Source organism: Bubalus bubalis, chromosome X (genome assembly GCF_019923935.1).
Source record: "Bubalus bubalis isolate 160015118507 breed Murrah chromosome X, NDDB_SH_1, whole genome shotgun sequence".
Taxonomy (NCBI): Eukaryota; Metazoa; Chordata; class Mammalia; order Artiodactyla; family Bovidae; genus Bubalus; species Bubalus bubalis.
Window position 1 is genome coordinate 133164958 of NC_059181.1, and position 12591 is coordinate 133177548.

The following is a 12591-nucleotide window of genomic DNA, read 5'->3' on the forward strand; positions in this document are numbered from 1 at the left end:
GTCTAATTTAGCATAGTACTTTTGAAATCTCCTTTAATTCCATAGGAATTAAAATAATATTCCTACGTAATTTTATCTATATTCTATCAGTCAAGATGAAGCTTTCGTAGAAGTGACACCAGCAGGGTGGCAGAATAGTAAGCAACAAACCCTCCTTCTTTTCACAGAGATACCAATCAATAATACATGGACCAGTGTCCTTTTTGAGAAGGTTAAGTGGCTTCTTAACCCAGGTGAGTGTGAAACTGGCCACACTGAAGTCAATAGGAAAATTCATGTCACCTCCTCATGATACTCTCTTTCCCTGGCACAGTGCCATCTCATTGGGAAGAAAATTTCAGCTTCTGTCTTCTCCCAGGGAAGGAAAAGAGAAATAATATGTCCAACATTTTGACATTTCAGGGGACTGCCTAAAGTAATAGCTCCTGTCTCACCTTCTTGGAACACTAATGCAATCCATTATGCTTTAGATGCATGGAGGCCACTGAGACTTTTAAAAAAATCTGGGCAACATGTTGCTGCTCCAGAGAACCTGCAGTACAGAAGACAAAGGTCAATAAAGCTTAATAGCTTCTGCTTCAGTGGGAAAGAAGAATGGAACATTCTGTTTTTTTTAAACGGGTGACCTGAAGGACAGGTATGTCTCACCTGTCTCAAAACATGAACAGGACCTGTAAGCCTGGGGCACTGAGAACAAAAAAGAGTTGGACTCTTGCTACTGCTCCAAAGGGCCTGTGGTAAATCAGACAGAGATTAACATAGGTTGTGACCTTTCCCTTAGCAGGGAAAGAGAAGAGTGGAACAAGAGGACAGTATTCTGGCTTTTTGGAGAGCTGAATGAGGAGCCAAATTTTTGTCTCACCCAACAATGTAGATAGGACTAAGCATACTCTACCAACTGGGAGCCACTGGGGAAAAAAAATGAGAGAGAAGTGTGTGGTGTGTTGCTGTTCCATGGTCCAAAGTGACAGCAGAGAGACACCAGAAGGATCAAGAGATAACATGCTCCTGAAAAACAAAGTGGCAAATCCCTCTAATAAGGAATCTACACACAGAAGGTGTCACATCCACAGGAAAAGTTTGAGAGACCCCCCCCCCCCAAATCTCCAGTCAGGATGATTGATGATTTTGCTCTATACAAAGTCACTCTATAAAACCTGGGAAAGGTTGCTGCTACAAGCCGTGAATGACGCCAGGATTCGTGGCCTCTGGAGGAGAGGAATTCAATCCAGGGCCAGGGACAAGGTTCAACTACTCAGAGCTTTTTGTGTAACAAAGTTTTATTAGAGTATAAAAGAGATAGAGAAAGCTTTTGACATAGACATCAGAAGGGGACAGAGTGTCCCATTGCTACTTTTTCAGTTCAGTTCAGTCACTCAGTCGTGTGCGACTCTTTGTGACCCCATGAATCGCAGCACGCCAGGCCTCCCTGTCCATCACCAGCTCCCGGAGTTTACCCAAACTCATGTGCATGGAGTTGGTGATGCCATCCAGCCATCTACTCTGTCGTCCCCTTCTCCTCCTGCCCCCAATCCCTCCCAGCATCAGGGTCTTTTCCAATGAGTCAACTCTTCGCATGAGGTGGCCAAAGTACTGGAGTTTCAGCTTTAGCATCATTCCCTCCAAAGAAATCCCAGGGCTGATCTCCTTCAGAATGGACTGGTTGGATCTCCTTGCAGTCCAAGGGACTCTCAAGAGTCTTCTCCAACACCACAGTTCAAAAGAATCAATTCTTCGGCACTCAGCTTTCTTCACAGTCCAACTCTCACATCCATACATGACCACTCCAGAGTTGGGGGGAGGGTCCTGCTGGGCCCCGACGGGCGTCCTGCAAGTGTGGGGACATGTGTGCGCCGTGTGTGAGCCCAGGGGGAAGGGGTGGGGGGCGCGACGTCCCGTCGTCCCCAGCTTCCCTAGTCCCGCAGCCGTGGTGAGGAGGAGCCTATCGCACAGCCGGTGGCGGCGTGCAGGCACGGTCTGGGCCGCCTCGCTCGAGAGCGTGTCCCCAGGATGTTGAGCCTCGGGATCAGACTAGGTGGAAAGACGGATCTGTCGAGGATGGACGGAGGAAAGATGGGTGGATGGCACGCCAACCCTGGCGGCGGGGCCGGGTCGTGGGGGCCCGCTCTGGGGATGGCCTGGACCGGCAGGCGTCCCAGGCGTCTCAGGACCGCCCTCTTGTGTGAGTGGCGTTGGGATCCCGCGCTGGTTTTCCTGGCGGCCAGGCCGTGTCCCGGTGTTCTCTGGTCTCCGGACGGCCCCCGCTGTGCGTGCTTTCCGGCCCGTCCCCGCCGCTGCCGGCCTTCCTCCTCGTCCCGCGCGTGCGACCGTCAGCGTTCCCTTCCCCTGTCTGGGATCGAGCCGGCCTCGCCTCACGTGGGTGTCGTCCCTGGGCCTCCGTCCGCCGGTGGCCTCCCCGGGCAGAGCAGTGCCCTCGGAGCCCTGAGAAAGGGGGCAGGGCGGGGAGCCTGGCACAGCAGGATTGCGCGTGTGAGGGCCATGGGGGACGCCGGTACGCGGCGGGAGAGCGTTCTCCCCGGCCGGCTGCGGCTCTCGGGTGTGTGTCGGTGGCGGTGGGCGTGAGCCCCCGTGAGGGTGTCGGGGGCGCCAGTCCGTCGTCCCGGGCGTGCCGTGGGACCGCCCCTGTGCTGGGAGGCCTCTGGCGGTGAGATCCCGCGGTGGGCCCCGGCGGCTGACTCGCGTTTCCCCCGCCCACGGGTCGCCTTGAGCCCTGCCCCTCGCGGTGGCGCGCGGCCACCCCGCCTCCACCGCCCGTTCCGTGGCGTTGGCCTCGCGTGGCCGCACCCCGTCGGTGCCCTTCTCCGTCTGTCCGTCCGCCTCAGTCCGCTCGCCGTCTGCCGCTCCCCGGGGCCGCGCCCTGGTGTGTCTCGCTTCCCGGGCCCGCCGCGGTCCCGATCCGCTGCCCGTTTCGCCGCCGCCTGTCCGCCGCCGCCGTCGCGTGCTGGACGAGGGGGAGCTCTCGTGATCTTCCCCCCGCCGCGCCCACCCGCTCAGGTGCGCTCGCCCGAGCGCGGGTTGGGTCCCCGGTCTGTCCCCCGCGGGCCGGTCGCCGTGTCCTCGCCGCCGGGCATCCCCCGCCCCTCTGGGGCAGGTGGACGGACTGACGCCGAGGGCGCGTCGGCCGTCCCCGGTGTGGCCTGGCCGGGGGTCCCCGGCCAGGCTCCCGGGGCCGCCGGGGCGGGCGGGCTCGCGGCGGGGGTGGGGTGGGGTGGGGAGGAGGAGGGGGCCCACTGTCCTCCTCCCCTCCTTCCTCCACGCGGTGGCGGCGGCGCGCTGTGACCTTCGTGGACTGAGGGTGTGCGCGCGATCAGGCATCCTCGCCGCGGGCGGGGCGGGACGGTCGGTCGGCCTATCGGTCGGGTTTCCCTCCCCGGTGAGCGCCTTCCCGACCCCCTCTCCCCGGGTCTTCCCGCTCGCCCGCTGCAGCGCGTCGAGTCCCGGGCCACACCCCGCTCCTGGCACGCCCGGCTCTTTGTGCTCGTGCTACTTTTTATCAAGAGTTATATACCTATTTGGAGAAGGCAGTGGCGACCCACTCCAGTACTCTTGCCTGGAAAATTTCCATGGACGGCGGAGCCTGATAGGCTGCAGTCCATGTGGTCGCTAAGAGTCTGACACGACTGAGTGACTTAACTTTCACTTTTCACTTTCATGCATTGGAGAAGAAATGGCAATCCACTCCAGTGTTCTTGCCTGGAGAATCCCAGGGACTGGGGAGCCTGGTGGGCTGCCGTCTATGGGGTCGCAGAGAGTCGGACACAACTGACTTAGCAACAGCAGTATACCTATTAGCAAGCTACTAATTAGAGAAGGGAAAAGCCTCAAAACTTAAGAGAGTTGCACCAGGCCCCTCACCCACAACATGAAAATTGAGGTAGTATTGACATAAGGTGAGTCATCCCTGGCCATAAAACAATTGACCTGAATCTTGAAGAAAGGCAGATTTCCAAGCAAATAGGTCGTTCATTAACATAGCTTAAGAAAACATTTCCATAAGAAAAACGCAGTGGTTAGCTCAGTTCAGTTCAGTTCAGTCACTCAGTCTGTTCAGTGGAACTGTAGCACACCAGTCTTCCCTGTCCATCACCAACTCCTAGAGCTTGCTCAAATTCATGTCCATCGAGTTGGTAATGCCAACCATCTCTTCCTCTGTCGTCCCCTTCTCCTCCTACCTTCAATCCTTCCCAGCATCAGGGTCTTTTCCAGTGAGTCAGATCTTCACATCAAGTGGCCAAAGTATTGGAGCTTCGGCTTCAGCATCAGTCCTTCCAATGAATATTCAAGACTGATTTCCTTTAGGATTGACTGGTTTGATCTCCTTGGAGTCCAAGGGACTCTAAGAGTCTTCTCCAACACCACAGTTCAAAAGCATCAATTTTTCTGTGCTCAGCTTTCTTTATAGTCCAACTCTCACATCAGTACATGACTATTGGAAAAACCATAGCTTTGGCTAGACGGACTTTGTTGACAAAGTAATTTTTCTGCTTTTTAATATGCTGTCTAGGTTGGTCATAGCTTTTCTTCCAAGGAGCAAATGTCTTTAAATTTCATGGATGCAGTCACCATCTGCAGTAATTTTGGAACCCAAGGAAATAAAGTGTGTCACTGTTTCCATTGTTTCCATATCTATTTGCCATGAAATGATGGGACCGGATGCCATGACCTTCATTTTATGAATGTTGAGTTTTCAGCCAGCTTTTAAACTCTCCCCTTTCACTTTCACCAAGAGGCTTTTTAGTTCTTCATTGCTTTCTGCCATAAGTTGATGTCATCTACATATCTGAGGTTATTGATATTTCTCCTGGCCATCTTGATTCTAGCTTGTGCTTCATCCAGCCTGGCATTTCACACTATGTACTTTGCATATAAGTTAAATAAGCAGGGTGACAATATATACAGCCTTGATGTACTCTTATCCCAATTTGGAACCAGTCTGTTGTTCCATGTCCGGTTCTAATTGTCGCTTCTTGGCCTGCATACAGATTTCTCAGGAGGCAGGTAAGGTGGTCTGGTATTCCCGTCTCTTGAAGAATTTTACACACTTTGTTCTGATCTACACAGTCAAAGGCTTTGGCATAATGAATAAAGAAGTAATAGATGTTTTTCTGGAATTCTCTTGCTTTTTCTAAGATCCATAGCTCAAGATTTGAGATAAAGTTAAATTCATGCAGAAACCAGATATCGCCATGACAAAACAGGATCAGAAGAGAAAAGAAAAAAAAAAGTCTGCCACTTGCAGTTTATTTCCTCCTCCAGCTTGGGGACCTCTGGCCTCCCTCGTGAGGCTGTTAATGCTCTCACCTGTTTTTTTCAAATGTATGAATACTGACACAGAATTACAAGGAACACAAAGAAATAGGGAATAATTGTCCAAAGGAACAATATAAGTCTCCAGAAACTGACCCTAAAGAAATGAAGGTATTTAAATTATCTGACAAGGAATTAAAAGTAATCATCATGAGGAAGACAGTGAGCTCAGGAAAACATTGTGTGAACCAAATAAGAATTTCAGAAAATACACAAGAAGAATGAAACAGAAATTTTAGAGGTAAAAAATGCAGTTAACTGAAAAAAATCACAATAGGGATTCAGGAGCAGACTTGATCAAGCAGGAGAAAGAAACAGTAAACTTGAAGACAAGTCATTTAAAATTATCCAGTCAGAAATGCAAAAAAAAGAAAAAAAAAAGAATGAAAGAGTGAAGAAAGCCTAAAGGATTTATGAGACATCAAATTTTATGAGTTCCAGAAGGAGAAGAAAGAGAGAAAGGGGCAGAAAGCTTATTTCAAGAAACTGGTTCAAAACCTCTCAAAGCTTGGGAAGGAACTGGACATCCAGATTCAAGAATACCCCTGGACCCTAAAAACAGAACACCCTGAGACCAATATAATTAAATTGTTAAAATTCAAAGACAGAGAAAGACTTTTGAAAATAGCAAGAGAAGAGTGATTTAGCATATACAAGTGCATGCATGCTCAGTCACTTCAGTCATGTTTGACTCTTTGTGACTGTATGGACTGTAGCCTGCCAGGCTCCTCTGTCCATGGGATTCTTACTAATACTGGAGTGGGTTGTCACGCCTTCCTCCAGAGAATCTTCCCAACCCAGTTATCAAGGGAACTGCAAGACTAACAGAAAACAATTAACAACATGACAATGGTAAATAGTGATAGTAAATCCTTCCTTATTAATAATTACTTTAAATGTAAATAGATTAATCTCCCTAATCAAAAGCCATGGAGCGACTGAACGAATAGAAAACAGAATCTAGTTCTATGCTGTCTACAAAGAGACACTTCACATTTAAGGATACCCATATTTTAAAGTGAGAGACTTTATTTTCTTGGGCTCCAAAATCACTGGAGATGGTGACTGCAGCCATGAAATTAAAAGATGCTTGTTCCTTGGAAGAAAAGCTATGACAAATCTAGACAGCATATTAAAAAGCAGAGACATATCCATGCACCTGTGGACACCTTATCTTTGACAAAGGAGGCAAAAATATATAATGGATTAAAGACAATTTCTTTAACAAGTGGTGCTGGGAAAACTTGTCAACCACTTTTAAAAGAATGAAACTAGAACACTTTCTAACACCATACACAAAATAAACTCAAAATGGATTAAAGATCTAAACCTAAGACCAGAAACTATAAAACTTCTAGAGGAGAACATAGGCAAAACACTCTCCGACATAAATCACAGCAGGATCATCTAGAATATTGGAAATAAAAGCTAAAATAAACAAATGTGACCTAATTAAAATAAAAAGCTTCTGCACAACAAAGGAAACTATAAGCAAGGTGAAAAGAGAGCCTTCAGAATGGGAGAAAATAATAGCAAATGAAGCAACTGACAAACAACTAATCTCAAAAATATACAAGCAACACCTGCAGCTCAATTCCAGAAAAATAAACAACCCAATCGAAAAATGGGCCAAAGACCTAAACAGACATTTCTCCAAAGAAGACATAAAGATGGCTAACAAACACATGAAAAGATGCTCAACATCACTCATTATCAGAGAAATGCAAATCAAAACCACAATGAGGTACCATTTCACACCAGTCAGAATGGCATCTATCAAAAAGTCTACAAGAATAAATGCTGGAGAGGGTGTGGACAAAAGGGAACCCTCTTAAACTGTTGGTGGGAATGCAAACTAGTACAGCCACTATGGAGAACAGTGTGGAGATTCCTTAAAAAACTGGAAATAGAACCGCCTTATGACCCAGCAATCCCACTGCTGGGCATACACACGGAGGAAACCAGAATTGAAAGAGACATGTGTACTCCAATGTTCATCGCAGCACTGTTTATAATAGCCAGGACATGGAAGCAACCTAGATGTCCATCAGCAGATGAATGGATAAGAAAGCAATGGTACATATACACAATGGAGTATTACTCAGCCATTAAAAAGCATACATTTGAATCAGTTCTAATGAGGTGGGTGAAATTGGAGATTATTATACAGAGTGAAGTAAGCCAGAAAGAAAACCACCAATACAGTATACTAACGCATATATATGGAATTTAGAAAGATGGTAATGATAACCCTGTATGCGAGACAGCAAAAGAGACACAGATGTATAGAACAGTCTTCTGGACTCTGTGGGAGAGGGAGAGGGTGGGATGATTTGGGAGAATGGCATTGAAATATGTATAATATCATATAAGAAATGAATCGCCAGTCCAGGTTCGATGCAGATACTGGATGCTTGGGGCTGGTGCACTGGGATGACCCAGAGGGATGGTACAGGGAGGGAGGAGGGAGGGGGGTTCAGGATGGGGAGCATGTGTTTACCCGTGGTGGATTCATGTTGATGTATGGCAAAACCAATACAATATTGTAAAGTAATTAACCTCCAATTAAAATAAATAAATTTAAATTAAAAAAAAAAGCAGAGACATTATTTTGCCAACAAAGGTTCATCTAGTCAAAGCTATATTTTTTCCAGTAGTCGTGTTTGGATGTGAGAGTTGAACCATAAAGAAAGCTGAGTGCCAAAGAATTGATGCCTTTGAACTGTGGTGTTGGAGAAGACTCTTGAGAGTCTCTTGGACTGCAAGGAGATCCAACCAGTCAATCCTAAAGGAAATCAGTCCTGAATATTCATTAGAAGGACTGATGCTGAATCTGAAGCTCTAATACTTTGGCCATCTGATACAAAGAAATGACTCATTAGAAAAGACCCTGATGCTGGGAAAGATTGAAGGCAGGAGAAGGGGATGACATAGAATGAGATGGTTGGATGGCATCACTGACTTGATTGACATGAGTCTGAGCAAGCTCTGGGAGTTGGTGATGGACAGGGAAGCCTGGCATGCTGTAGTCCATGGGGTTGCAAGGAGTCGACCACGACTGAGCAACTGAACCGAACTGATACTTGAAAGTGAAAGAATGGAAAATGATGCTCCTTGATTATGGCAACAGGAGAGAACAGAGGTGGCCACATTTATATCAAACAAAATAGACTCCAAGTCACTAACTCGCACAATAAGCAGAAAAGGACATTATATATAAAAGGGTCAATTCCCCAGGAAGATATAACAATTACAAATTTAAATGCACTCAACATCAGAGTACCTAAATATTTGAAGCAATCATTAGAAGAACTGAAGGGAGAAATAAACAGCAACACAGTAGTAGTGCATTTCAGTATCCCACTTTCAATAACAGAATATCGAGACAGAAGTTCAATAAGGAAACACAGGTCTTGAATAATACTTAAGACCAAGTGTACCTGACAAACATGGAAAACAATCTACCCAACAGCAGAATACACATTCTCAAACACAATATATCTCTAGGATAGATCACATAAGAAATCTTTCTTGAAATTTAAGAAGATTGAAATCACACCGAGTATCTTTTCTGACTATATTAGAATGAAAACTAGAAATCAATAGAAGAAAAACTAAAATACACCAACAAATTGGACAGTTTAGAAGAAATAAATAATTTCCTAGGAAGATATGATCTACCAAGACTGAATCATAAAGAAATAGAAAAATTGAACATTCCTATAAGTAATAAGTCAATTGAATCAGTATTCAAATATCTCCCAACAAAGAAAAATCCAGGACCAGAAGACCTCACTCATGACTTTTACCAAACATTTAAAGAATTCATGCCAGTTTTCCTCAAATTTATCCAAAAATTGAAGGAGAAGGAATACTTCTAAAGTTGTTTTATGAAGTCATTGGTAAGTTGATACCAAAGCCAGAAATTAAAAAAAAGCAACTAAAAGAAAAGAATTCCACAGGAAAATATCCCTTATGAATATAGATGCAAAAATTCTCTACAAAATGCTAGTAAACTGAATTCGATAGTACATTAAAAGGATCATGCACCTTGACCAACTGGAATTTATCCCTGTGATGGCAATGATGGTTTAAAATCATACAAAAATAAATTTTAGAGTAAATTTTTCATTATTTCCTTCTTTTTCAACATCCCCACAAACAGGCTGTTTGCACCCTGTTCAGATGACCAGGTGCACTAGTGTGATAACGCTGACTCCTGCCACTACTTCCCCCCCTTTTCCTCCCCTTACTGTGACATTCAAACACACCAATGAAATCACCTCATGCCTTTTGCTTGCGTACTCCATTCAGGACATGCTCCCCACCACCCCCCCTCCAATAAAGCCACTTGTCCATCGATTCTTGCTCTTTCTCTCCGTTCCTACCTTCTTGGTGGAGCCTGCTCCCTTGGTGCTCACCCTGTGTAGTTCCCTCATGGGATGCAGTGACTCTGTCTCTCTAGGACTTTTGAGATAATACATTTTGTTTTCCTGTACCCCTCTTGTGTCCCACTCTTGTGGCTGAACCGGACTGACCATCTCATGAAAGAATACAAAGCATCCATCAAGGTGATATACCACATTAACAGAACAAAGCATAAAAATCACATGGTCATCTCCATAGATGCAGAAAGAGCATTGACAGATTTCAAAACCCTATCATGATAAAAACACTCAACAAACTAAGAATGGAAGATAATTTCCTTAAGATAGCAAAGGCTATATATGAAAAGTCCATAGCTAACATCATACTCAATGGTGAAAAATGGTGAAAAACTTCCTCTAAGATCAGAATCAAGGTAAGGATGCCTGCTGTTGTGATTTCAACATAGTATTCAAAGGTCTTGACAGAGAAGTTAGGAAATAAATATTTCCAATTTTCCAAATTATAAAAGTAGTATATTTGTGTCTGTTCATAGGTTATATGATCATATATGTATAGAAATCCCTGAAGTTTCTACAAATATGTTGTAACTAATAAACGAATATGATAAAGTTGCATCCTAGAAAGTCAGCATAAAAATCCATTGTGTACACTGATACTCTTAACAATGAACAATACACTAATGATGAACAATTGTGTACACTGACTGATATACTAAAAATGATCAGAAAAGGAAGTTAAGAAAATAATCTCATTTATAGTAGTATCAAAAAGAATAAAATACTTAGGAATAAGCTTAACTAAGGTGGAAAAAGACTTGTACACTGAAAACTACAAAACATTGATAAAAGAAATTAGACAAAAATAAGTGGAAAGATAATCTACACTTGTGAGACGGAAGATTTAATATTGTCAAAATGTCTATACTACCCAATTAATGTACAGCATCAGTTCAATCCCCATCAAATCTCAAAGATGTTTTTATAGGAATACAAAAAATAATTCTAGAATATGTATGAAACCACAAAAGACCCTGAATAGCCAAGTCAGTCTCAAGAAAGAAAGACAAAGCAGGAGGCCTCACACTTCCTGATTTCAAAAAATATTGCAAAGCTACAGTATTCAAATAGTTTGGCACTGGCAGAGAGATATATAGGCCAATGGAACATCATACAAGGCCCCAAAATAAAACCATGTACATAGGGTCAAATTATCTTTGACAAGCATGCTAATAATCCACAGTGGGGAAAGGATAGTTTCTTTACAAATGGTGCTGGGAAAACTAGTATCCACATGGAAAAGAATGGAATTGGACCTTCAAAAAAATCAACTTGATATAAATTAAAGACTTAAATGTAAGACCTGAAACTGTAAAACTCCTAGAAGAAAGCAAAGGGGAAAAGCTTTCTGACATTGGTCTTGGTAATGATTTCTTGGATACAACACCAAAAGCACAAATAAACAAGTGGGACTATATCAAGCTAAAAAAACTTCTGAACATCAAAATAAACAATCAACGGAGTGAAAAACAAACCTATGGAATGGGAGAAAACATTTACAAACCATTTAGTTGAAAAGGGATTAATAGTCATATGTATAGGGAACTCCTATGACTTGGCATAAAAAACATATAATCTGATTAAAGAATGGGCAAACAACTTCAGTAGACATTTATCCAAAGTGGGGACACAGATGGCCCACAGACACATGAAAAGATGCTCCACATCACTAATCATCAGGAAAATGCAAATCAAAAGCTCAGTGAGCTGTCATCTCACACCTGTTAGAATGGCCATCATCAAAACCCCCGAAATAATGAATGTTGGTAAAAATGTGAAGAATTGGAATGCTTATGCACTGTTGGTGGGGCTTTAAAATGTTGCAGCTGCTATGGAAAACAGTATGGAATTTCCTGAAAAAGTTAAAACCAGAACTGCCACGTTATCTGGCAATCCCACTTTTGGGTATTCAAAAACATTGATCTGCAAGAGATATTTTCACTCTCATGTTCATTGCAGCAGCATTCACAATAGCCAAGAGGTAGAAACAACCTAAATGTCCATTGATAGATGAACAAATAAAATGTAGTATATAAATACAGTGGAACATTATTCATACTTAAAAAGGAAGGAAATTCTTTCATATGCTGCAGTATCAATGAACCTTGAGGAAATTATTCTAAGTGAAATAAACCAGTACAGAAGGGCAAATACTGCTTGATTCTAGTTATAAGAGGTATCTAAAGTAGTAAACCAGTCCATTCTAAAGGAGATCAGCCCTGGGTGTTCTTTGGAAGGAATGATGCTAAAGCTGAAACTCCAGTACTTTGGCCACCTCATGCGAAGAGTTGACTCATTGGAAAAGACTCTGATGCTGGGAGGGATTGGGGGCAGGAGGAGAAGGGGATGACAGAGGATGAGATGGCTGGATAGCATCACCGACTTGATGGACGTGAGTCTGAGTGAACTCTGGGAGTTGGTGATGGACAGGGAGGCCTGGTGTGCTGTGATTCATGGGGTCACAAAGAGTCGGACACGACTGAGCGACTGAACTGAACTGAACTGAAAGTAGTAAACGGAGAATGCAATGGCACCCCACTCCAGTACTCTTGCCTGGAAAATCCCATGGATGGAGGAGCCTGGTAGGCTGCAGTCCATGGGGTCGCGAAGAGTCGGAAACGACTGAGCGACTTCACTTTCACTTTTCACTTTGATGCATTGGAGAAGGAAATGACAACCCACTCCAGTGTTCTTGCCTGGAGAATCCCAGGGACGGGGGAGCCTGGTGGGCTGCCGTCTATGGGGTTGCACAGAGTCAGACACAACTGAAGCGACTTAGCAGCAGCAGCAGCAGCAGCAAAGTAGTAAAACTCACAGA

General features: G+C 44.4%; 1 protein-coding gene across 1 annotated transcript; it reads right to left on the reverse strand.

The window, feature by feature from the left end:
- Window positions 1-446: 446 nt before the first annotated feature.
- LOC123465378 (collagen alpha-1(III) chain-like) lies at window positions 447-9767 on the reverse strand. Its single transcript, XM_045164357.1, has 5 exons — window positions 9717-9767; window positions 3280-3504; window positions 2095-3207; window positions 1770-2031; window positions 447-532 (listed from the first exon to the last, which is right to left on the reverse strand). The coding sequence occupies exons 1-5, from the start codon at window positions 9765-9767 to the stop codon at window positions 447-449; spliced, it is 1737 nt and encodes a 578-aa protein (XP_045020292.1).
- Between the last annotated feature and the right edge of the window lie 2824 nt (window positions 9768-12591).